This window comes from Ambystoma mexicanum, chromosome 4q, assembly GCF_040938575.1.
Source record: "Ambystoma mexicanum isolate Mex_15411 chromosome 4q, UKY_AmexF1_1, whole genome shotgun sequence".
Lineage (NCBI taxonomy): Eukaryota > Metazoa > Chordata > Amphibia > Caudata > Ambystomatidae > Ambystoma > Ambystoma mexicanum.
In genome coordinates, this window is record NC_090928.1 from 102,035,867 (window position 1) to 102,062,594 (window position 26,728).

A 26,728-nucleotide genomic window follows, 5' to 3' on the forward strand; every position below is an offset into this window, starting at 1 on the left:
CTTCCTAGGTCCTTTCCCTCCATCCAGGTGACCCAGGTCTGAGTGTTGCTCATTGCTGTTGTGCACTCGTTTCAGGCCCAGGCATCCCAATCTAAGGGATACTGCATCTACTGTGGCACTCCCACTTTAGGTTCAGGTAGCCCAATTCTAGAGATCTCTGCATTACTGCTGTGACCCCATCTTAGGTCCATGTATCCCTAACCTAGGGGTTACTGGTTTTACTATTGTGCACCCATCTTACGCACTTATCCCTCCATCCAATCAGACTTGTGCATCAGTGCCTTTGCATATGTGCCCCCACTTAAAACCCTCTCCTCTTTCCAGACGCACTAACGATTGTTCGGCTGAACTCTAGGCGTCTCCGCGCACCTATCTGACCCTCACAGGTCCAGACCCCTCATCTACAGTGGTATCTCAATCACTGCCACCCCAGTGCCTCCAACCCGCCGCACCTTTGCACAACCATGTCAAACGGCATACTCCCCAGCCAGACGCACACACTTCCGAGATCTCCACCCACCTCTCTCCGCTACACCACTACCACACTCACCCAGACTGACTAACGCCCACACTGGCACCCACCGCACTCCCCCCAATCCCACTTACAAGAATGGCTTTCGGAGACACCAGAATGCAGCCCTTCCGCCAGACACCACCCACCATTACACCCTCAAACCCACCAATGCACTGCCCCAGAAACATCCACCCCAGATCATACTTCACCCGCCATTACACCACCTATTTCATTTTTTAATTTAAAATGATATAGTTTACATTTTAGTTAGTCTATATCTTGTCGGTCTGATGTTTAGACGTAGTTTCAGGTAGGTGTTCCTGATCGCTTTATCTGGAAAGATCAGCAGGTATAGGCAGTTGGTGAATTGCTCGGATGTCTAATTCGCACGTTAAATTTTCATGATACCTTGACTTTTCTTTCATCGTATTGATCCAGTCATTTCACAATATTTTCCTCTTTGCGTTTTGTGGGCGGTTTATTAGCATTTCAAGTGGAATGTCTTCGCTTATCAGTTTTGCTGCAATTTCCACCTTCCATTCATTTAGCACTGTGGTACAGATGGCGTTTGTCTTACCCCGTAACATTTCAATGGCTGGGATCTCATCCTCACTCTTTACGATATAGATCGATTTCTTTCCAAAGTACCATCGATGCCAGAGATTGTGTTGCAACCTCAAATCTAATTCTGGGCATTGGAAAAGAGGGGGGTAGTGTCAGGATTTTTATCCAGAAGATGGCTTCTATCCTTTGCCAGATACTTGTTTGGAGTTTGATCATCGTTTCACTCCCAGAGATTGGACTTGGCACAGCTTTTTGTCTATAGAAAGCTACGATTGGCTTAAATGAAAATGTACCGAATTTGCCATGAAGGAACCTTCCTTGCCGGGCAAGCGATTGAGTCTTTGCCAACAGTTGGTCCACCCATTCTTTTTCATTTTTCGACTGATTGATCAGAACTCCCAGGTATTTAAATGTGGAGACTACAGCTAGCGGAGTTCCTCCTAGGAGTAATGTCAGGCTCCTTACTTTTTTTTTGTTGATCTTCGTGAGTGACATAAATTTAGTTTTTGCAGTATTGGTTCGTTCTTTTTCCATATATTTCCCCATCATCTCTAGACTTCGTTGTAGCCCCATGGTCGTTTTGTCAATTAGAACGATGTCATCCGTGTACATCAGCGGTAATGCGGTGGAGTTGATTTTTGAGGGGTTTACGGTGGTCGACCGCATTTCTTCTTTGAAGTCAGCTGTGTACAGATTAAAAAGGGTTGCCGCCAACAGGCAACCCTGCTTTAGACCGGTCCAGGTCTCAATGAAGGAAGTTTGTACTCCTTCTTTGGACGGCATGACTCGGATCTTTGTATTTGAGTAGAGCATTTTGATGGGTTTGATGATGTTATTTAGGCATTTCCATTTTGCTAATTTGTCCCAGAGCACCAAACTTCACCAAACGCTAGATACAGGTTGACAAAAGCTTCTTCGTCAGAGCTTGTTGTTTGATAAAGTTTAGCAAAATGAGATTTAGGTTTGTGCCCACTTTTTGGACAACACCAGTTTGCCTGACTGTAAATCTTTTTGTCTTTTTTGCCAAACTGCAATGTTCGGCCAGGAGAAATGTAGCAAAAATGTTCCCAAGGGGGTCAAGCAGGGCGATCGGTCTATAATTGACCGGATCTTCCCTGTTGCGCTGTTTGTAGATGGGGATGAGGGTTGCGTTCTTGCACGTATTAGGAATCTGGTTGTGTTTTTCTATTAAGTTGAGGATATGAGTGATGATGTCTGTCCACAGTTCTGGTGCTTGTTTAATGATTTCATTCGATAAGCCGTCCGGGCCAGGGGCACATGACATATTTAGCGGTTTCATTATCTTCAAGATATCTTCCCTGCTCCATCTTAAATTCCAATTCACGTTTGTTATCAGGCTATGTTCAGTCATTGAGCCTGTCCTTTTGCGGTATAAGAAGGCGTAGTGTTCAATCCACTTTGCTTCTGCTACGTTCTGTATTAGAAGCTGTTGACCATTGGAATTTGGATTCAGAAGGCTCCACAAATCTCGTGTATTCCTGTTTTTTAGTGTTTCTAGAATTTTTTCCGCATCTAGTTGGCATAGGGTGCTTCTTGTCACCTTTATCCAGTTATTATATCGTTGCTTTGCAGATATTATCCATTTCATTTTTTATTCCGTCTTGCACCTTCGCAAGGCTCAATTGTTTCCGTAGGTCTTTTTTTTTTTCCTTGATCTGCATGTTAAATTGGTGTTCATGTATTATTGGGTGCCTTTCATTAGTCTTCCTTTTTTGTCGATATGGGTCAAGGAGCCATTCGTAGTTTAGTTTTTCTGTACCTTCCTTCTGAGTTTGATTGTATTGCTCTGTGATTTTCTCAATCTGGTTCGTCTTAAGTCGGAGCCTGTTCCCAGCAACGTTTAATTCCATTGCAGGGAGATGTTTTTGCCGTTGCCTGCAGTTTTCTGACCACAATGGTGTCAGTAAGTGTTGATCGTTCTTATCTGTATTCATTGTATCAGTTTTGTAGATAGCATCCAGGATGCCTTGCGAGACACATGTAATCAAATTCCGTGAGTCCATGTGGGGGATCATTTGCCGGTTTCCGTCTTGTGTTTTCCCTGTCAGGGACATATTTCGTAGTGTCATTTCTTCAGCCCATGTTCTTGCTCTTGTGAACAGGTCTATTTCTTTCAGTGCCTGCCCTTGTTTATCGTACATATGTAGATTAAAATCTCCACAGATGATAAACTCCCTATTTCCATGGGTGACACTGGCTGTATCGATCGGAGAAAAGACACAATCAATGAAGGTGGCCTCGATGATAGCTATGGGGTTCCAGTACAAATGTATTATACCCAACAGGGTCACCGAGTTGTTTCTCTTATGATTGGGGATAGTATCGATTAGCCTCTGTAGTATAGTGCATTGGACCCAAGGTTTCAGATTCGTGGATACCATTGTTGACCAGACTGAGTGTTTGTCAATGTCAACATGCCCAATGGTCTTCCTTTGTTCTGTTGAACAGCCGGGTTCATGTGTATTGTAAATCCATCGCATATTGGTTGTTTTGTGATCCACGTTTCTTGTAGGCATATTATGTGGCAACTCTCCAATTCAGGGGTCACTTTGTGAAATAGGTGACCATGACCACGGGTGTTCCACGAACATATCGTCCAGTCTATATTGGTCTGGGCCAGTGATGGTTATGAGTGTCTTGTACTAATCCTTCCATCTTTTTCCGATTCATCTTTCAGATCTCTCCATATGTAATGTTTTGTGATATTCGATCTGGTGGAGGTTAGTCGCCTTCGATTGTTTCATTGTTTCATCATGATGATAATATGATTCTCCGCTAGATATTGACACTGTTCTCATGATAGAATTGTTCAATGCTTTGTTAGAGCTTGTCTCATGTGAATCTTGTGTATTTAGTTGGTGGGATTCTTGTTGTGTTGTCCTGATTATAAAGTTCAATGACCACTTTGTCTAGTATCACTTCATCCATGAAGGATACTAGTTTAATGTATTGTGAATATATGCCTTTCAGTTCCGGTATAGCATTAAATAGTTGTAATACATTAGTTCTATTCAAAGTCCCACGTTCTTTCCTTGTTTCATGTTGGGATAGGGTTATAATGAATTTCTCCTGTGATCTTCTTGGATCTATGAAGATAGGACTTTTCAGGTGTGCAAAAGTGTTTGTGCTTTAATTGTTGCTTGTCGATGCTCCGGACAAGTCTCTCTTCTTTTGCGGTCGCTTCGGTCGGGGATTTCCTCGGTTTCCCTGGTCATGCTCTCGTACTGTGATCGTTGAATTTAGCGTTCTTATAGAGCACATCAGGTCACCGTCCGAGATGTCTTCACGCGATAGCTCGATGTCAATTGATTGTAGTGAGGGATCAGTATTATATTGGTCTATAATGATCAAGGCAGAGTCATTCAGATCAATCTCCGGATCAGAGCTGGGGGTTGCTGGATCTTCCATGTGTGTCTAGAGATTAATCGACACAGCGAGTTGTGATGCTTCCTCGTTTTGAGAGACTTGTAGCTGAGGTATCTGAGTATCTTTCACTTTTGATTTTGCTGGGACTATCTGCAATGTAACTACTTGCGGTCCAACATTCTCATGTTTGGCATTAAGCTGTGGTTGTTGTACTTGTGGGAATGATAGATTCCTGAGAAATGCTTGTGATCCCGCTCGTCTTTTCTTTGTTTAATTCCCTTTGTCTTTAGGAGTCTTTATTTTACCAGGCTCTTTTACTTGTGCAAAGATTTCAAAAGTCGGCTGTTCCTTCAGTGTTTGGTTCTTATCTTCTGGGTTATCTGTGCCTGTTTTTTGTCTTTGCACGATCTCTGGCAGAGGAGCAGAGTGGACCTTTTGCCGTTCTATTCAGGATTGTGTCTTCTATGGGTTTTCTGGGCCAGGACATTTGTGGTCATTAGAGTTGGCGGGAATAGTCAGCATCTGTTTCGGATTTTTCGTCAGCTCTTTCATCAGGGTCATCAAGGCGGCCGTTACTTGCGTTCTGTCGGCTCGACAGGTTTTCCACATCCGGCTCGTCTTAGCTTCAATCTCCAATAGTTTCTGAAGGTGCATGATAACATTTTCTATGTGAATTTGTTTGGTATGCATTAGAGCAAGGAGGGTGGCTTGGTCTTTGATGGCATCTACATTGGCTTCTTGAAGTTTTATATAGGGAATTAGTGATTGTGTGGTCGTTGCTATTAGCAAATTTTGCAGATCAAGCATCATGGTTGAATGTGTTCCTGATTCTGAGCGTCAGGCTGGTCGCGCTGGCACTTATTCCCCATACGGTTTATTTGTTCTTTTCTGGTCTCGGTTTATACCATTCTGTTCATCTTCCCGTGGTTCCTGCTCATGGCTTTTGTCGGGTTTAAACACCATTCCTTCATGAAAAGGGAAAAATATGTTAACGTCCTTATCTTTGTTGGAGGGTGTTGAGGTGTAGGGCAAATCGTTCCTCTTTGTGGCAGACCCTTCACCAAGCACTTGCCTCCTCATTTCATGACTGCTCATCAACAACTCAATTTCCGTAATGTCTAGTGCTAATCGGGCAGCACGAATGTGTGAGGATTGTTGTTCCTGGAGGAATTGATCTTTTTTGGTTTTTGTTGTATGAAGTTGGAGCCACGCCTTACACCACCTATCCCGATTCTGAAGCCCATTACAACACTCACCTAGAAACATGCACACATCCACCGCCTACCACCCCCCCCATTTAAACATGGAGATCTCAGATTCTCCAAAACCTCCGCACTTCATCCCTCACCCACGCACCCTCTTTCGCAAACCCAGCACCTCACACACGCAGAACCCCTCACATACACACCCCCTATCACGTCACCAGACCTATATCCTCCACCCTCAATCCTGAAATCACTTCACACCACACAACTGCGCTATCATTCACCACAGACCCTACAACGTTCTGACCAGAGAAGCTCCCTGGCCCACCCAGAGCCGCCCATGGCATACCCCACTACCAACCACCGGCCTTCCTCCAACCCCCGAAACCCTCTTGTTCTCCCTCCCTCACTGAAAACCCACAACCTCCCACATACATGCAGTGCCGACTTTCCACACCTCAGACCCACTGGCACTCCTTAAAACACAGTACGCCAGCCAGCTCAACCTTTGCATGTTCTTTCGGAAACATACCTGCCCCAACCCTCGCCCCTCTTCCTTCCTTAGCTACAAACCCTGAGACCACAAGACACCTGCCTCAGCTCATCTCACACGAGGGGAGGCTGTCCCCCAGCACCCTCCAAACTGACTTGACCTGCTCCACTCTGTTGCCACAACCTTCCACGTAGAATCCAGGGGGCACTGCAACAGCTTTGGCCCAACCCTCCCCCTGCCCGGCGCTACATCCATCTCCCTTGTCTGACCACACCTCCCTCAGTAACCTCTACCCAACCACCAACCACCATCTCCACCACACAGACCACCTCAAAATGGCCTACCCCGGCAAGCCCCTTCCCCTCACTGAGTGTGGCGTGTCTTGCCCTTTCCCGAACCTTCACCTCTACCCCCTTTCCTACAGACCCCTCCACTCTCTCGCACACTCCCTCAGCTCCCAAATGCACAAAATTCTGAGGTAGACGATGACAAATCGCCCTCTACTCTGCAAGTCTCTCCCGCCCTAACACCTCTCGATCCACTTCGCCTTTCCCCTACCCAACCCTCCCACGCGCATCCATTTAGGTAGTCTTTCCCCCCCCCCTTTGTCTCTCCTTCAACCCTCACCCCACTTTCCCAGGCCCCATGGAGCCTATTGTATCAACGCCTAGTCACACACCCCTGCACTACCCACCTCCCTTCACCAATTCGCCTCAACCCTCCCCGACCTTTAGCCAACAACCGAACCGCCCATTGCATCACAACACTGAGTCGAAGACCTGCAAACGCCTGCCCTCTCTTCCCAGCCCCCAGCAACCCTCAGCCCTTTATGCACCCACTACGGTACCCCCTTCCCCTGACCACATCTGTCCGCTCTATCTCACTGCACGTCCCAAAAGACAGTCTCCTCTCCACCAACACCCTCCCCTCTGAGCACCCTGAACCCCCAGCCCAGCCAACCCTGGTCTCCCTGATAAGCATTGCTGCCTCTACCTCTGACAAAGTTCCCTGCCTCCTCTTCAATGCCTGCTCTGTAGCCAAGAACAAACACAGCCTCTTTGATCTCCTAAACTCCGATCTCATCTTTATCACCAAAACCTGGTTCTGGGATGACCTCAAGCCTATCGCTCACGAAGTATTTCCACCTGTCTACTCACTCATTACCACAACAGACCTTCCAGGGGAGGCGGTGTAGCCATCCTGCACAAACTTCACACTGAAACACAACACAGCACAGCTAAATGTGAATCCCTGCTAGTCAAACTCGCTCTTCTGCCTCTCTCACACAGCTTCCTGTTGGTCTACAGGCCCCTGGGTTATGACAGACACTTTGCCAACAGCCTATGCGACTCTCTGGCAGGCATTCCAGTTATCCACCCAGTACTCACCTTGTTGGGAGATTAACATCTGGTTTGACCTCCCCAACAACTCCATGAATCTAGCGCTAGTCGACAGCCTGGAGGCACTCAACCTCACCCAGCATATCAGAGGACCAACACAATCTGGCCACACCCAGATGCCATTTTCAGCTGCTCTAACCTCAACCCACATCCACCCCTCAACCCATCATCTGGACAGACCACTTTGCCATATCTTTCTCCATCCACACACCTCTGACATCCTCTACCCCTACATTTCAGTTCAAGTGTTGGAACAAGGTCAAGGTACTACCGGACCTGCCAGAGGCACTACTAGGCGCCTTCCCATCACTCCTGACCACAAATAGAACGGTGGCCATAGAACTCTGACTCCAGGCTCACCTACTCCCTCATTCTCCAAACCCCTTGCAAGTCTGCTCCCTCCCGCAACGGACCCACGCCCAAATATTTCACCCCCCCCCTTAAGACTCAAAAACAAAAAAACGCTCCCTTGAGCACACATGTTAAGCTTCCATAACACTGCAAAGCAAATTAGTACTCGCCTCCACCACTATAGAAACTACAAATCAGGGATCCGAAAGACCAAAAAAGCCTACTAAAAGAAAAGAATCCTGAGCGGCAGCAGAGAGCTCCACAGGATCATTGCTGAATTCCTGAAACCGCCCTGCATCACACACCAGACTGCCTCCTCACAAACGCTCTGCAATTCCCTGTCTTAACACTTACACAAAACAGCCATAGACAGGACAGCCACCATCAACGCCAAACTCGCCCTCTTGTCCACCCGCTCTACACCTGCTCTACCCGACACATCCGCCCTCACCCCAGAGAAAACTTCATTCAGCTCCTTCATCCCCATCTCAAGCAAGGAGTTCGCGAAACTATCAGCCAACCAACCCTCGGGCTCACCACTTGATCCTTGTCTTGCCGCGCTCCTCTAAGAATTCTTCACGACCACCTGTGCCTAAGAACTGGCGAGATCCATTCTCAACGACTCCCTCACAGCCAGCAATTTCCCAGACTCCTTCAAAACTGCACATGTCAAACCTCGGCTAAAAAAAAGCATCCCTCGATTTCCAATCTACTACAGGCCAATCTCCAACACCAGATACCTGGCAAAACTTGATTGCCCTGCTTACTCACAGCTCAATGCCTTTGTGGAATCTAACAACCTCCTAGACCCTGCACAATCTGGCTTCCGTTCACGCCACAGAACAGAAACCACTCTGATCTCTATCTGGGGTGACCTCAAAGACAGCAGACTCGGAAGGATGCACAGCTCTGATTCTTCTTGACCTCTGCAACGTTTGACACAATCAACTACACAATCCTCCTTGACAGACTGCACTCCTTAGGACTATGTGATTCAGCACTCTGATGGATCACCTCATTCGTCTCTAATAGACAGCAAATCACCCTCCTCCCCCTTTCCTGTCCACTGCACGCCCTGTAAACACTGGAGTACCCAAAGGCGCCTGCCTCTCTTCCCCTTCTCTTCAACCTTTACCCGACTCCCCTTTCCCAAGATCATCCGCTCACACAACCTCACTTGCTACAACTATGCAGATGACACACAAATCATCCTGAGAATTCAGAAATCGACTTCAGACGCAAGCCCTGACCTAGCAGCTTTTCTCTCTGACATTGACCGCTGGATAACCACTAATTCCCTCCTTCTGAACCCAGGTAAAACAGATCATGCCATCTGGAAAATCTGCCCCATTCCCCCCTCTCACTCCCTGGTCACCCTCACTCGGACTCCCCCCAGCCTCCCTACGACCACCACTGCTGTAAAAAACCTTGGCTGCACAATGGACTCAGACCCAACTCTAGCTCACCACATCAACAATACATCCAAAGCCTGTATTTACACTTTAGGCTCCTGAAGCGTATATTCTCTTACCTACCCCACACAGACTGGCTGCAATTATCCATCCATTTATTTCCGATACTGTCCATCGTTTTAGGAGAGAATACATCACTCCATCTCTAAACATCAGTAATAAGCCATGATCACAGTGAGAGCAACACTCGAGGTCTCCAGGGTAGCCTGATACGTTTCACATTTATACACCAATTTCGATTGTATTTTCAAGTTATTTGTGATCGATTAACCTGTAGCGTTTGCATTATATGGTTCAACTAACTGATACTTAAGTGCCCTCAATACAATCTAGTAGCCTGTTTATTTGGCCCTCTATTACGCAGTCCAAGTTGTTCCAAGATGACGGAGAGCATTTTTATGCATACATGGAACAGTACAGAGTTTCTCTTTTACTTCTATTAGAAGCCTTCAGGCATGTCGCGCACCTGGTCGGGATGTAGGCTATTGGGCAGGTACTTCAGTATTTAAGATCTCTGTTGTCATCATGACCTCCCCCTATCAGTTTACCATATGGTTACGCCCTCGTCACTGTGACCACTAGCATCTCATTTATATGGTAAGACTTGAAGCCGTTGCACATTTTTTTTGCACAAGTGGAGCTACGTTCTATCTCACCGATGACATGATGCTATTAACTGGTGGCTTAATACACCTTAAGTGACACTGACTGCTAAACCATCAATGCGGTGTGTATTGGTGTAATTCTCTGTGTTATATACGGTTTCTCGATCATCCACAGACATAACGCACGTTCTGTGAAGCACGTTTACACTGGCTTCAGCATACATCATGTTTGAGTCAGTGGCTTAACACTCGAATGGTAGCGATAGGATAACCACTGATCATATCTAGACTTTTTCCCAGCGTTGCTGATTACTGTCTATCGGAGTTGGGCACTGTGTTTCCATCTATAGTCAGTGACGGTTGATTAACCAACAACTGATACCACCCCCATGGCTGAACCAGCTTTGTCTATATTTGCAGGACGGTTTAAGTCTGTTTGACACCACTTTCTATCGAGTTTGCGGTTGCGGGATACATTGCATTTGTCAGCCTGAAACTACTGGAGACACTAATTTGCACTCCAAGTAAGAGACAATTGCTTTGACTTTTTCGCAGATCAGTTAAGAGATGATTAAGTGTCATTTTTATATCAATTGGTGAACTGTGTTGATACGACTTTTTATGTGTGTGCTCCAAGGGATATCATGACTGCTATACTGAGAATTTTTGCAGTCAGTATGGATGCATTACTGACACTGAGAAACGGTAAGCATCCTTTGTACTCCTTATATATAATATGGTGTACAGGAAAGGTCACCCTTACTAATTAGGCTCCTTTCTAATTTTGTATTTAAGGTTTGGTCTAGGCTCCCAGATTCCATTAAATGAAAGGAGTGGGAAGAAATACATCTACTGCATTTCCCCTTCGGGAAGCTACGAGACGAGATACCACTTTGAAATCAGTTTTTTCACCTACAAGTCTTTCTGAAGCCACCATATGCCAAACCTATTTGGGTTAATGTAATTGGCTTTCTGCCCCTGAAGAAGTTACTAAAGAAATCCTTAGCGTTCAGAGGAACGAAACATGTTGGGTTTTACTACATCACTAGACCAAGTGCTGTGATGGACACAGAGTTTACATCATATGTAATATAGGCACTGTCACCATTACATGATTTACAGAGTCATACATGGATTAAGAGCTCTGTATTGCGTCAAATATTTGTGGTTTTCTACAAAATGTATGCTCTAGAATACTAAAAAAAGTTTACAACTTTTTTTTATAATTAATGCATATTTGCACTGTGTAGAGTGCAGAAAGGTACTGTTTTTGCACTTGTAATCACCAATGTGGTGATAGGCACGGGACACTTTAATAAGCTCTTGTTACTTTTTGTGATGGATTTTAGGATAATGTTTTTAACTTGTAGGTTTTATGTATTAAAGATATAATGTTTAGAGTCATGTTTACAAAGTCTGGTTGAATATTCCATGCACTTTATGTTAAAAGATTTGGTGGAACTTAAGAGGTGGTATATTCCCCACAGTCTAGTCAATGTTCATACCAAACCTAAATAGACAGGGAGCTCTTTTTTTTTTATAGTGGCTGCAATTATGTCCATTGTCATGTCCGAACTGGACTATGCGAACTCCCTCTACCTGGGTGCACCAGCCTATCAGTTAAACAAAATCCAAAGAGTACACTTCTCGCATTGGGGCGAAGGGACCACATCTCACCGGCCCTTTGCACCCTACACTGGCTCCCAAATGGATGAAGGACCACCTTTAAATTCCTTTGCATTACCTACCGAGCGGTGCACAAAGCAGGCCCCAAATTCATACAAGACAAGATCATGCCCTACACCCGACCCGCAAACTTAGGTCAAGCACTGCCCTCCTACTTGTGGTCCCCACCTCCAATTCAACTAGAATCAGAGGGTTAGCCTACTCAGGCCTGGCGCCAACTTTATGGAATTCACTGCCTCCACACATCAGACACAGCGAAGACTACATGGCGTTCCGGAAGGCGCTCAAGACCTGTATCTTTGCCTAACCACCCAACCTACCACCCAGATAAACACCTGGTGTGGTACCCCAGGACCCTATAATAGACCATCAGGTCAAATGATCTCCAACTCTAATACCTAGGGGCTTCCACCCAGACTTGAATTCCAAATCATAGCGCACCCTGACAGAATTTCTGCACCTGATAATGTATTCATCACCTCATCCGAAGGAACCCGACACGCGCTAAGGCCCAATACTAGCTATCACAATTAATCTGAGGCAATTGTACTAGACTTGTAACCAAGCACCAACACTCTTGAGCACACAATCAGCCCTAGAAGGCACCTGCCTGCTAACGCTACCCACCTGGCAATCCCATAGCAGAACTAGATATCAGGGGGCCGTTCAATAGTTAAGCTGCTAATCACGCCTTCCACTGAATGTATAGAACAGAACTACCCTCCGGTAAATCTATCTAGCAAAACTAGAAACCCATGTTCTTCTTCAGAACCTGATCATTGATCTGCAAATATGCACTATGCTATCAAACAAGGAATTACCTCACTTGCTAATTCTACACATCTGGAAATCCCTACGAAGAACTATAGCAAGGAACGCTCTAGCACTTATTTGTTGGTAACCCCAACTATCTGGGTATGTCCAAGTAGTAATACCCATTGGGGATCCGATTTAACAAACTGCAGACAGAGAAAAGTGCTAGCAGCTATGCAGTAAGAACATACGTTTTGGGACTGATCTTTCTGTCACCACCCATCAGTCTTCACCAAACAATTTGGCGCATCAAGATACAGGAAGATTCCACGTTCTTTACAGGCACTGGAAGCTGAACAGAAACAAGGTCCCTCTGGAAAAGAGACACTCAAATACAGCACTAAGCTAACTCTTGCCTCTGCACCAACAAAATTATAACACAGCTATACCCCTCGAATTCGGCATAGCTGCACACATAATGTCACCTTCAAGCACCAGCGCTGCCAGAATGCAGATACCATAGTCCATTGGTCTCTCTGCACACATTCTACTGCCCTGGCGCAGCCAGGCCACCACAACTAGCGCTAGTATGCAGCTAAACATCACCTATTGCGCACTGGCGGCACACATACCGAGTGCACCCAAGCACGTTGTACTACTCTACTCTCTCCACTGACCTGGACTGCGGTCCCCAAGGCCATTCAACCCACAGCGCTTTGGATTCATAACAATGGTAAAAGGCGCTATAAAAATGCCAAATTACATGACACAAAGTAATTAATGCACACAAACATTTAAATGGATAGCTTTAACAGTATTCAAAGGCTGTTCCCTTTTGTATACAAAACCTTCACATCGAAAGCCTATTTTTTTGGTTCTGGGGATGTAACCACATTTTTGGCAAGCACAGCACCAATACACTGCGACTACGAGAGATACATTTTCAGGCACAAACAAACCTTCCATATACACTTTTTACAAAAATTACTAACATGCTCAACTGCAAAGGATACCTTTTTGGACGCCTAAAACAGACTGATGTTCTGGTTACTAATGAAAAATAAGTTGTCAGTTCAAATGAGTGCATACAGGGCAGTTTTCACCTTCAGGAAGTTCAACAACTTTCTGGCAGGGTGTCTGTTTTAGAACCAGTGTTGATTTTTCTTTAGCCCAAAAAACAATGGCAATGCATTATTTAATTTTAGACTAGAGGAACAAGTTACTTACCCGTGTTAACGTTCTTTCGGCTGTATGTTCCTCCCACGTATTCCTCATCTTATGATACGTCCATACCCAGCTTCAGCTGCTTTGGAAAACTTTTCCAGTAGGGGACGCTGCGCGTCAATGCCTGTCGACTTGATGTCCCTCGGGTGCCTTTGTCTCGGTGTCGATGTCATTGATGGTATATAGCCCACGCAGCGACCGTTGGCTTCAGTTCTGATTTTACGTGCATTGGTTTATCCTACGCCCGACAATTACTCACCCTGAAAGAGCGTAAACTGCAATAACAAGGAAATTCTACTGCAGGGTAGGCTGGGAGGGGCGAGGAGGAATACATGGGAGGAACAACCAGTCGAAAGAACTTTGCCATGGGCAAGTAACTTCTTCAAATGGATTGTGCCTTCCCAAAAACACCTTCCCAGACTATAATGCTTGCTGAATGTGTGGAAGAAGGACCATGTTGCTGCCACACAAATATCCTGAATTGGGACTACCCTCTGTAAGCCAGAGGAAGAAGCCATGCCCCTGGTCGAATGTGCTCCGAGACTCTCAGGAGGATCTTTTGCAGCTAATCTGTAACATTCAGAGATTCCTAGGATGACCCACCTAGATAAGGTTTGTTTTGTGACCGCCATACTCAACGTATGGCCTGTGTAACCAAGAAAAAGTTGATCATCTTAGCTTATACATTCCCAGGGTGTCTAAATTAAGACAAGTGCATGTTTTGTGTCAAGCTGTTTTGCCTCTCCTCTTCCTTTCCAGGATGAGGTGTAGGATAAAAAGAAGGTAGAATACATTTTTGGAGTTAAATGAAACTCGGACACAATTTTTGGTAGAAAGGTAGGTTTAACCTGGAGGACCACACTTCCTTAAAGAAGACTGTAAGGAGGCTTGCAGGACAAGGCTTGAAGTTCACTCACCCTACAGGTTGATGAAAAAGCCACTAAACGGATGGTCTTTAAAGTTAACAATCTTAAAGGACAGGAGTGAATATGCTCGAATGGAGCACACATTAGGAATTTCCGAACTAGGTTGAGGCCCCAAACCGGGACTTGAAAAGGGACCGGAGGAAAAAGATTTGTCAATCCTTTCAAGATCTGTATAACTAGCGGAATCTTGAAGAAAGGTAACTCTGCAGAGGAGCGCTTAAAAATAGATGGCGCTGCCAGATACCCTTTAATTGTGCCAACCTGGAGCCTCATATTAGCCAAGTGTAACAAGAATGATAACACCATATCATGCAGAATCTGTTCCAATGGCAGCGGTATAAGGATTTTGTTGCTAGCCTTATGGCCGAAAGCAAAATCTCCATTAGGTTGTGCGTGAGGGGGCTAATCCTTATATCTCAACCTCTCAGAAACCATGCATGAAGGTTGAGTGTCTTGACCTCTGGATGGAGAACCCGATGCTCCTCTCGTGAGAGAAGGTCCGCTCTTTGTGGCAGACGTATTGGAGGGAATATGGACAAGTCCAGAAGGTCCGGGTAGCACGTCCTTCTGGCCCAATACGGTGCAATTAGGATCATGGATTTCCAAAACTTTCTCAACCTCCTGATGACTTGAGGAATGACAGGGACTTAAGGAAACGTGGACAGTAGTGGAAACTCCCAGTCCACCACCAACGTGTCTCCTAGAGCTCTTGGGGGAAATTCCCTAGAGCAGTACAGTTCGCACTTACAGATAACACTGGTCGTGAACAGATCCACTTGAGGGGTTCCCCAAAGGGTGAAGATCTCTTGAAGGACTTCCTGAGCTAGTTCCCCACTCGTGGGAGACTGCTCTGCCTGCTCGGAGCATCCGCCGCTGTGTTCTCCTCTAGGGCTAGGTGAACTGCCGATAAAGGAGACTCCTTGAATTGTCCAGAACCATAGCTGCATTGCCTCTCTGCACAGAGGTATTGACCCAACACATTCTCTCTTGTTGAGATAGTTCATGGCCACCATGTTTTCCATCATTATCAGGACTTTCTTTTCCCGTACAGACGGCAGCAAGGCCTTCAGCGCTTATCTGATTGCCCTCATCTCCAAAAGGTTAATGTGTAGTTTGGACTCCGATGGAGACCAACGACCGCCGATTTCAGATTGTTGGCGTGGGCTCCCCATCCCATGAGTGAAGTGTCCGTTACTACAATTATCTCTGGCCATGGTTTCCAAAAAAGTTCTCCCGTCAGAATGTTTTCCTAGTAGATCCACCACAGAAGGTCTTCTGCTACTCTGCTTAGAACCTGAAGGTCTGAAATCATGCCTGAGAATTGGGACCATTGAGTACTGACAGGCCATTGGAGAGATCTCATTCTCAGGCGAGCCTCTGGCACCAGGAAAATGCAGGATGCCATGAGGCCGAGCACCTCAGAAAATCGAAGGCCGAAAGACTATGGGCATTCTGGAATTTGGTGACCATCTGCACAATGTCTTGAGCCCTTACCTTGGGTGGCAAGGCTTTTCCCAAGGATGCGTCTAGAACAGCCCAGATGCATTGGAGCCTTTGAGATGGTATCATGTGGGACTTCTTGAAGTTGCGGGAGAAGCCCGGTCATTGTAGGGAGTGACGGGTGAATCAGAGATGTTGCAGGGCCTGTTTGGGAGAACAGGCCCTGATCAGCCAATCGTCCAGGTAGGGGTAGACGCAAGCACCCCCCTCTCCTGAGACTCGCTGCTACCACCACCATCAATTTGGTGAAAACTCTCGGGTGGAGATCAGCCCAAATGGCAGATTCAAAACTGATAATGAGAACTGCCAACAGAGAACCTCAGGTACCTTCTCTGTGCTTATGATGAATTGCCACATGAAAGTAAGCATCCTGAAGGTCCAATACCATCCAGTCCTGAAGCTGGAGGGCCTGAAGGATCTGAGAAAGAGCAACCATCTTGAACTTGTCCTTTCTGAGGAACTTGTTCAAGTCTCTTAAATCCAAGAAGGGTCTCAATCCTCCGTCCTTTTTGGAGATTAGAAAGTAAGGGGTGTACCAATGCTTATTCCTCTCCACTACAGGTACCGGTTCTATAGCACCTTTCTCTAGCAGGGTCAAGATTTCCTGCATAAGGAGCGGATCTGGAACTTTTAAAGAGCTGTTCCCCCGTGGATGATCCCAAGGTCTTTTTAGAAAGGGAAGGCAGTAACCCTGGGCTATTTCCAATGCCCATGCATCTGAAGTGATACCCCGCCATTCTTTCAGATGCTGCGAGAGTCTGCCTACCACCGGGGTCTTGTGGACCAAGGCCACAGAGGTTTTGAGACAGCTGATGCAGCGGCTGATGGTAAAGTACCCCCTGCCTTGGCGGTCTTTGCACCCGTTCCCCGTCGATGAAGGAGGAATCTTTCCTGCCCACTTTGATTTAACAGTCCCCTCCCTCTTCCAACTGAGTAATAGCAAAAGGACCTGCCCCTCCAAGCTGTACCAGTGGGGTGAGTTTGTGGCTGTCCGATTGCTGCGCCAAGGAATTTGGCTGCTCTTTTGGAGGCCTGCAGCTTCTCCAGGCTCTCATCAGCCTTGCTGCCAAATAAATCTGTGCGGTCAAAAGGGAACGTTAAGAAGTCTAGATTGCACATCTGTTTTAGAAGTCTTTGAAGAAAAGAAGAATCAAATGTAGGGCCACAAGCTGATTAGACTTGTGAGTAGTAGAAGATGTAAGCAATTCTACAATAAAGAACAAGTTACTCTCTTACCTGGTAACGTTCTTTTGATGGGATGGTCCGACGCCGTATTCCATATCTATGACAGTAATCACCACAGCTGTGCTGCTTTGGAAAATCATTCGGCATCTGCGTCCTACGTCAATGACATCGATACGCTGTCCTTGAGGGCCTCCGTCGAGCCGACGTCACCGAATGTTATAAGTATGACGCCCGTAGCCTCAGTTGTAGTTTTTTTCCCCAGAACGTGTGGCACCAATCTTCTGCCAGTATGACCACAGAAAGCCTTGCGGAAACGTAAGCTGCAATCGCATAAGAAATTCTGTAGCGGGGCAGGTAGGGAGGGAGCGATATGGAATAAGTCGTCGGACCATCCCATCGAAAGAACGTTACCAGGTAAGAGAGTAACTTGTTCTTCGAGGGGATTGGGTCCTCCGACGTATTCCATATCTATGACAAACACCCAAAACAGTACCAACGTATGGAGGAGGGAAAAAGAATTTAGAATATAGAAATTTAGAATGCCCAATCAAATTGCAGAGTAAAGGACCGCCTTGCCAAAGGCCAGATCCTGGCCATGGATAGAATCTAGGGAGTAGTGTTGTACAAAAGTATGGACCGAAGCCCAAGTGGCTGCTTCACAAATGTTACAAATAGGAACACCCCTCTGCAGGGCAGTAGAGGCAGCCATACCCCTAGTAGAATGGGCCCGTAAGCCTACTGGAGGGTCCTTACCCGTCAAGCGGTAACATTCAGAAATTGCCAAGATAATCCATCTAAACAAAGTCTGCTCAGTAACAGCTTGTCCCAAACGCCTTCCAGCGTAACCAATAAAGAGCTGATTGTCCACCCTGACCCGGGACATGCGAGAAAAGTAGAAGCTTAAAGCCCTCCTAGGATCCAACGTATGGAGCCTCTCCTCTTCCTTACCAGGATGTGGAGGAGGATAAAATGCCGGAAGAACAACCTTCTGGCTTAAATGAAATTCCGACACCACCTTCGGAAGAAAGGAAGGACGAACTCTAAGGACAACCCTGTCCTTATGAAAAACAGTGAAGGGTGGCTTAACTGAAAGTGCCTGCAACTCACTCACTCTGCGAGCGGAAGTGACCGCAACTAAAAACACAGTTTTAAGGGTTAACAGCCTCAAAGGACAAGAATGTAAAGGCTCAAACGGAGCACCCATAAGGAATTTCAGAACAAGGTTCAAATCCCAACCAGGCACCTGGAAAGGTGACGGTGGAAACACATTAGTGAGCCCTTTCAGAAACTGAGAAATTAAAGGAATTTTGAAATAAGAACAATCCTCAGACGAGCGTTTTAAATATGGACAGCGCCGCCAGTGGGAAGGACCACTGCACCACAAACGCGTCTCCTAAGGCTCCTTTTGGAGGAAATTCCCGCAAGCAGAACCTTTCGCACTTCCAGTTGACACTGGAGGCGAAGAGATCCACCTGAGTGGTCCCCGAAAGGGCGAAGATCTCCAGGAGAATCTCCTGAGCCAGCACCCACTCGTGAGAGATCGCGCTCTGCCTGCTCAGAGCGTCCGCCGTCTCGTTTTCATCTCCGGCCAGATGAACTGCCGAGATCGAAACTTCCTGCTGGATGGCCCAGAACCAGAGCTGCATCGACTCCCTGAACAGGGGAAGTGACCCTGCGCCCCCCCCCCCTTTTCGTTGAGGTAGTGCACGGCCACCGTGTTGTCCATCAGAATCAGGACATTCTTTCCTCGCACGGTTGGCAGAAAAGCCTTCAGGGCAAGCCAGACGGCCCTCAGCTCCAACAGATTGATATGCAGTCTGGACTCCGACGGAGACCAACGACCGCCGACTGTCAACTTGTTGGCATGAGCCCCCCACCCCATGAGGGATGCGTCCGTCACGATCGTCACCTCCGGCCAGGGTAGCCAAAATGGAGCCCCCTTCATCAGATTGCCTTCGACGGTCCACCACAGAAGGTTCTGGGCTACCGAGGGCGGCACCTGAACGGGGTCTGACAGCCTGCCGGAGGACTGCGACCACTGCATCTTGAGGGCCCACTGCAAAGATCTCATCCGCAACCTGGCCTCCGGCACCAGAAGAATGCGGGATGCCATGAGGCCGAGCAACCTCAAGAACTTGAACACCGGGAGACTCTGGGCGTGTTGAAACTTGTGCACCATCTGCTGAATGTGATGAGCCCTCACCTGTGGAGGAAAACACTGCCCCAGGGATGTGTTGAGCACTGCTCCGATGTACTGGAGCCGCTGGGTTGGCGTCAAATGGGACTTCTTGAAGTTGAGGGAGAAGCCCAGCTTGTGAAGGGAGTGGCAGGTGACGGAAAGATGATGCAGGACCTGCTCGGGAGAGCGCGCCCTGATCAACCAGGTAGGGGTAGACGTGAATCCCCCCTTTCCTGAGATACGCTGCCACCACCACCATGAGCTTGGTGAAGACCCTCTGGCGGAGGTCAATCCGAACAGCAGGACCCGAAACTGAAAGTGCGAGTCACCAACCGCGAACCTCAGGTACTTCTTGTGCTTTGGATGGATCGGCACATGAAAATAAGCGTCCTTGAGGTCGAGAGACACCAATCAGTACTGAAGTTGAAGGGCCTGGAGGACTTGAGAAAGAGTAACCATCTTGAACTTGTCCTTCCTGAGGAGCTTGTTCAAACCGCGCAAGTCCATGATGGGTCTCAATCCCCCCAGTCTTTCTTCGAAATCAAAAAATAAGGGGAATACCATCCCTTGTTCCTCTCCGCTACAGGCACCAGTTCTATGGCGCCTTTCTCCAGCAGGGATTGAATTTCCTGCGCAAGGAGCGGATCCGGACTCTTCAAAGAGAGATTCCCTGGTGGATTGTCGTGAGGCCTCTGCCGGAAAGGAAGACAGCCGTGGGCTCTGATCTCCAGAACCCACCCATCTGAAGTAATGGCACGCCACTCTACAAGATGCTGCGCCAGCCTTCTCCCAACCGGCGAACCATGGGACATGGCCTCATGACTGAGCTGAAGCGGCTGTGGCAGTGCCTGGGGCAAAGAGGCAACTGCCCGAGCGGCCTTGGCACCTCGAGTACCCCGTTTTCCACCTCTGGCACTCCTACGGTGGCCCCTTTGACTTGCAGCTCCTCTCGATTTATTAAAGGATGAGTAAAATCGAAAGGAACCTCCCCCTCCATTGCTGTCCCCTAGGACGAAAAGGCAGAGGTTGGCGAACTGCAGCGCTCAACGACTCCGCTGCAGCTTTGGAGGTCTGCAACCTCTCAAGGCTCTCGTCAGCCTTGCTGCTAAAAAGATTTACACCATCAACGAGCATGTTGAGGAGCCGGGCCTGCACATCAGGAGCAAACCTGCGTATTACGGTGCTCGCCGCCATGGACCGGCTGACACAATCCACCATGTCCAGACCCGACTGAACAGACTCACACATAGCATCCTTGCCATCCTGTACGATAGCAAGAAAACCACCCCTTTCCTCCCCTTCGGGAATAGGTTCAGCCGCCAATGAAATACAGTTCCACAGAGTGTGCCTGAAACGTGACAAGGCACATATGGAGTTGGCTGCCTGTAAAGCCATACCCCCTGAAGAAAACACTTTCTTCGCCCAGCCATCAAAACGCTTGTCGTCCCTATCAGGAGGGATGGTAGGGTACGACGCCTGCTTTGCTGGGGCCGTGGCCGCCTGCACCACTAAACGCTCCGGAGTGGGGTGCGTGGTCAAGTAGCAGGGGTCACCACTGGCTGGACGGTATTTTCGCAGCAAAGACTTGCTCACTGCCGGGAGACTCTCCGGAGCAGTCCAAGCTGCAGCCACCCTTCTTTGCAAAGCCATATGGAAAGGCAGTACCGGGTCAGTTGGAGGACCTTGGTCGAGGATGTCCGTCGGGTCATCCTGCAGAAAATCCACAGGTGGCGCCACCCCAAGTAATCCGTGACCCTCAACATAAGGCGCCGGTACGAGGACTCGGCATGGGTGCCGGGCTCAGGCCGACGGAACTCCACCTCCGCAGAGGTATCCAGACCACTGGCGTTGTGCAGTGACTGACGCAGGTCTTCAATCTGGCTGTGACCAGACAAAATCTCGTCCGGCACCTCCTCAGGCACCAAACCTTCCTCAGATCCCTCATCCCCCTTGGAAATAAAATCCAGAGTTCGGAAAGAGGGCACATAAAAAGGGACAAAGACATTCTTAGCCTTGGCCTGAGCCTTTCTGGGGGGTTCCACCATGCCACAGGGAACCTCTGACAAAGCAGCCTCGAAAGGCGTCGAGGGAATCGGCGTCGAGCGAGGCGCCGACAACTTCGCCGGCGTCGACACAGGCCTCGAGGGCGGAGCCCCGAGCGTGTCCTTCGACAGCCTGGGCGCCGATGGCGTCGACGACTTCCTCGGAGGCGGAGCCTCGAGAGAGTCCCTCGACAACCTTGGCGCCGCAGGCGTCGATGTCTTCCTCGAAGACTTCACAGGCTCACACGATCTCGAGAGCGTCGAGGACCGGGACCTGGATCGGGCATGTCTAGATTGACCATCCTTGTCCGACCGGGACCTCGAAGGCGCCCGGTGGTCGCAACGACCGCTCGAGCCCGAAGGCGTACGAGCGGTGTCTCTAGCACGGTCACGGCTGGCGCCTTCGACAGCGCGGACGGACCGGAGCCCTGCAATTGAAAAATCGCCATCATCTCCTTTTCGGAAGGAATCCCATTCCTCAGGAATGGAATGCTTGTTGGGACAAGCAACCCGCCGACGGGCGGAGTCCTCGGATGAGGACGGGGAAGGCGACCTGTGACGGCGCTTCCGTGAGTGTCTCGAAGAGGCAGAGGAATGGCGAGACTGACTCCTGGACCGGGACCCCCCCCGGACTCACAACGAGGATGCGGAGAGTCGCCCCTCGAATCGTCCGTCGAAAGTCCAGTGGATTGCGATTTCCGGGGCTTGGCCTCCTGACCCACTGAAAGCTTCTTCTTACGCTCCCGCAATGCTGTCGATGTAAGCGACTGGCAGTCGACACAGTCATCCGTATCGTGGTCCTCCCCGAGGCAGCAGAGGCAAGCATCATGTGCGTCCGTCAACGACATCTTGGACCCGCTCACCCGACACTTCTTAAAACCCGACTGCGGGTGGAAGAAGCCGAAGACATCATTTCAAGTACACAAACAAACAGGTTCGAAGAACCAAAAGAGCAGGATTCAGTAGAACCGAGGCGCGCTGAGATCTCCAAAGCGAACACGTTCGCGGAAAAAACGTAACTGAGGCTACAGGCATCGTGCGTCCTACTTATAACATCCGGTGACCCTCGGTGTATCGACGTCATCGATGCAGGACGCAGATGCCAAACGATTTTCCAAAGCAGCACAGCTGTGGTGATTACTGTCATAGATATGGAATATGTCGGAGGACCGAATCCCCTCGAAAGGTAAGTTCTCTTGGACTTTACAGTACCTTTGTACTGAAGAAAAAGTGCAGCAGATGACTTCTGTTCCCGTGCAGCTCTGCAAATCTCTCTGTTTCTGGGCATCAGTCATGGAGACAAGAGGGATGACGTCTGGGGACTCATGCACTGCAATGGGACGGTCACTGCTCGCAACCGGCAATGTTTCCAACAAGTGCACTTCGGTGTTTCAGCTCCTTGCGACTACCGCAAATAGCAACACCGCGGTTCCTGGCTGTCGAGATGGACTTTCCTTGCTTCTCAGACTCGGTCAGTCCTGCTTGCTGGGAGTCCAGAGGATCTTCCTGGAGCTCTTGGCCAACTTAGAAGCAACGCGCACAATCTGGTGTTCCTCTCCCTGGCTATACAGTTTGCAGCAGCAACTCTGGAAATTCAACCAGGTCAGAGAAGGATGTCCAGGTGGCTTACTTTGGAGTCGATTGGTCCCACCAACTCAAGGGGAGAAGTCGTCCTTGCTGGGGCTTCTCTGTTGATACGAATTTGGAGTTTCAGCATAGCAGCAGGGCTTCACCGGGCAAACCAATGGTCCAGGAGTTGCAGCAAGCATCCTCTTCAAGTTCTTCTTCGGTTCCTTCGTCCAGTGGTCGACACTGCCTTTCAAGCCAAAAGCCTCGCCTTTTATTCAGTTCTCTCCCATTCATTCCAGTCTAGCTGTCAGTCACCCAGTACGGTGGCCGTCCTTGCCGGACAGTCAGCCGGCCAATCACTACAGAGTGCATTTGGCCAATCACTATAGAGTGCATTTGGGTCTCCTAGGAGACTAAGCACAGGGAGTTTTTCGGGCACCTCCCTCACTTCCTGCTCACCCCAGACACCCTGGAGCCAGAGGCAGGCTTCACTCGTGAATCCCACCAACGGCAAAGTGCACAATGGGACCAAACATGGTTTGGCGCGCAGAGTAAATCTCAAGAAGGATCTTCCCACAAAGAAATGGCGACAAAAGAAGAACAGGGCCATTTTGACAAAAATGGCACCCTTGGGTGCTTCACTGCAGCTGCGAATGCAGCCCGCGGTAAATGGACACCACAGTAGTTAAAACAAAACCACTGCCACCAGCCATTCAGTGAGAAAATGGTTACATAAAATTGTTACATGAGAGGCTAGACGAAGGGGATACTAGGTAACCCCTCCAGCACCCTATTGTAAGATGGTGTGTGCTGGGTCTAGAAAGTTACAAAATTAAGTAAAGTCGATTTCACTTTACTACTCTGGGAAACAGTAGTTTATCCCAGAGAAGGTGTTTAAACCTTTGGGAAATCTAAAAGAATTCCCTGTGCCACTGCATTGAAGGTGCTGTGTGACAATGTAAAAGAGGATGCCTATGGAGTTGTCAGACTCCACACCCAAAAGAAACACAGAGTTCAAAATCACATTTAAATACATGAGAAATGTTGCTGGGGGTCTCTAAGGTGGAGGGAATTAGCACATTTCTGAGAATTCTCCCTAACACTAGTCATTAGGGGATAGGGGACATTTTTATGTGCGCAGTCAATTCAAAGCACATTTTTTAAAGAAAGCATCCAGTGATCTGTGAACAAAACCAGTAACATAGGCATTGTGTGTCGTGTCAGACACTGGTATTCAGAAACTGACAGTCCGCACAGTAAGACGAGATGTCGGAGTAATGCCCGAGCTGAATAGAATAGGTAGAATTAAAAGACCCTAAGTGAAGAAAAATGTTTCAAAGAAGATAGCAGGTGCTCCTCTCCAGAAAGAACATGGCATGATAACCCGTTCTGAGATGAGAGTTTGCAGCACACGCTTTTTGCTCACTGTACCCTTCACAAATGGGAAATATCCACTTGCATATCAGTCTTTGTCCCGCCCACATGGGCAGTCCAGCACCGAAATGCTATGGCAATTCCTCTCTAACAAGAGTACCAAAAGCAACCCCATACACGTGTTTCAGCCTTGTTGGGCCTCATCAGTGAGGTGAAGCTTCGTCTCTCTGAGCACAGTGAGCAGGGAGTCCACGTCTGGTTGCCCAGAAAAATGAAGAAAAATGTTGTCCAACTTTGCAGTCACAAAACAAAAGTATAATTTTAGTTTAAAGAAATCAGCAAATAAAAGCTAGCACAGGATGCCAGCATGGGCGAGACTGATGCACAGGATGGTGGTAAATAGGTTGACTTCTGACCTAAGAGAGGTGAATACAATTGGGATTACCCTTCTATTGTCAAGTTGTAATTACATCAACTAGCTAATTTTCTAGCTATTGTACAATTTCAAAGCACTTCATAAGTCTGAAATAATAGATTTTTGGACCTAGTGAAGTATTATCAGGGAAACAACAGCTTTAATGGTTAGACCAGATCCCAATCTGCTCCTTTGAATGAGTGAAAGCATCTAACTAGTTTTGGAGAGAGTGACATGATGTAATTGTGAAAGATGTTTAGTAGAGATCAGTTAAAACCTCCATTCATCCAGACATTAGGTAGAATGTAGAAAGTCATAATGACGATGTCGCCCTACTGCCCTGCCAAAAGCCCAAATGAATACCTTGGAAGCACCATCTGAGGTTTGAGGAATGTTGGGAAACCCTCATTATTCCACCCTCAGTTGCCTGGATGAGAACTACCAAAAGGATTTCTTTGGTTGGGAAGACAGCTGGTTATGTGGGAAGCATGTAATACACACCCCATTGATTTCACATAGAAAACATGACATTTATTTTATTTCTTTATCTTGCTTACCTTGGTCTGTAAGAATTTGAAGCATTGTTGGTTTAACACTTCAACAAATTCAGATTCAAAGTCTTGATCACTGTACCAGGCACCACCAGTCACCGATCGGTCTGGCTGTACATTGTACAACATGTAAACCTTTTTCTTAGAAGCCTGTGAAAAAATAGCCCCAAGCTACGTAAACACCTTTTCGTACTGTGAGCACATTGACAAAGAAGCAATTAACACAAATGAAATAAGAAAAGCAAAATTTCACCCGTACAGCCGATGTAGCGTGATTTTCAATTGTTTATTTTAAAAAAGGGAAAAACAAACTGTGCTACACTTCATAAGATTTTGCAGAAGACATTTTTAATTATAGCACAAGTACAAAATGTTAAATACAGTCTACATCATTTTGCAAGCTGTGACCATTACTCAAAGTAACGTTCAAATGGACTCTATTGTGATAACATTCTACAGTCTGACAAATCTCAGCATGTCATCCCTTCTACCCACGGGGAGCCCCTCCCCCATGAAGCTAGGGAGGTGAGGCCGCTCTGCAACACCCTCCCTAGAGGTAGAGGCAAGTGGCACCTCACTGGGAGAGACAACCCCCCCCCCCCCCCGTTGGGGACAAGGACTCTCATTCTCAAAATAAACTCCCTAGAGGACCTGCCAAAACACTGTTGGGTAGGATTTTCATATAAATGATAAATCTTCCTGACCAGAACTTTTTGCTTTATTGGTAGATTATTTTTCCCTATACCTCAGTGAGTGGGAATGTTTTCCTTTTACTCTTTTTATAGGTGTCATTTACTTATTTTAAATCATTTTTATTGGCATTCCGAAGTTATAATCACAAACCGTTTCCCTCCCTCCCCTGACCTCAACAACCCCCATACCCCTATCCCCCCTACCTCTCACCTGCTTTGCAACCGGATTATTCAGCTCTGTTGATTATACCACTGTACTGCTTTTCCATAATTTAGCATATCAAGCCATGCCCAGCAAGCGCAATCTTTGAGGACAGTACTGGATGTTAAAGTCTTTATATCAGAATTTCAGCACTACATTCCAGTCTTCAGTAAACAAGAAGTGATCCCCCAGTAAAAAATATGTCAACCATTCTAATAACAAAAACTTCCACACTTTGGAAAACAATTCTGATACTTCAGGTGGGTCTCTTTGCTTCCAGTTCTGAGCAATAACAATTAGTGCAGTTAATTGCAGTATTCCATACGCTTTCTGGACAGCTTTCGGCCGTCTGAAATCTTTGTCAATCATGACTAACAGACAGACTCATAAAGAGCGAGGTGTGCGAATGGGGAAGATTTCACACATTTTTAAATTCACC

General features: G+C 47.5%; 1 protein-coding gene across 1 annotated transcript in view; it reads right to left on the reverse strand.

The window, feature by feature from the left end:
* Window positions 1-26,728, reverse strand: part of POLR3F (RNA polymerase III subunit F) — a 349,333-nt gene that overhangs the window by 172,779 nt on the left and 149,826 nt on the right. The window contains exon 6 of the mRNA XM_069607539.1: window positions 25,402-25,545. Within this exon, the coding sequence (XP_069463640.1) occupies window positions 25,402-25,545 (144 nt within the window). The remainder of the gene's footprint in view (window positions 1-25,401; window positions 25,546-26,728) is intronic.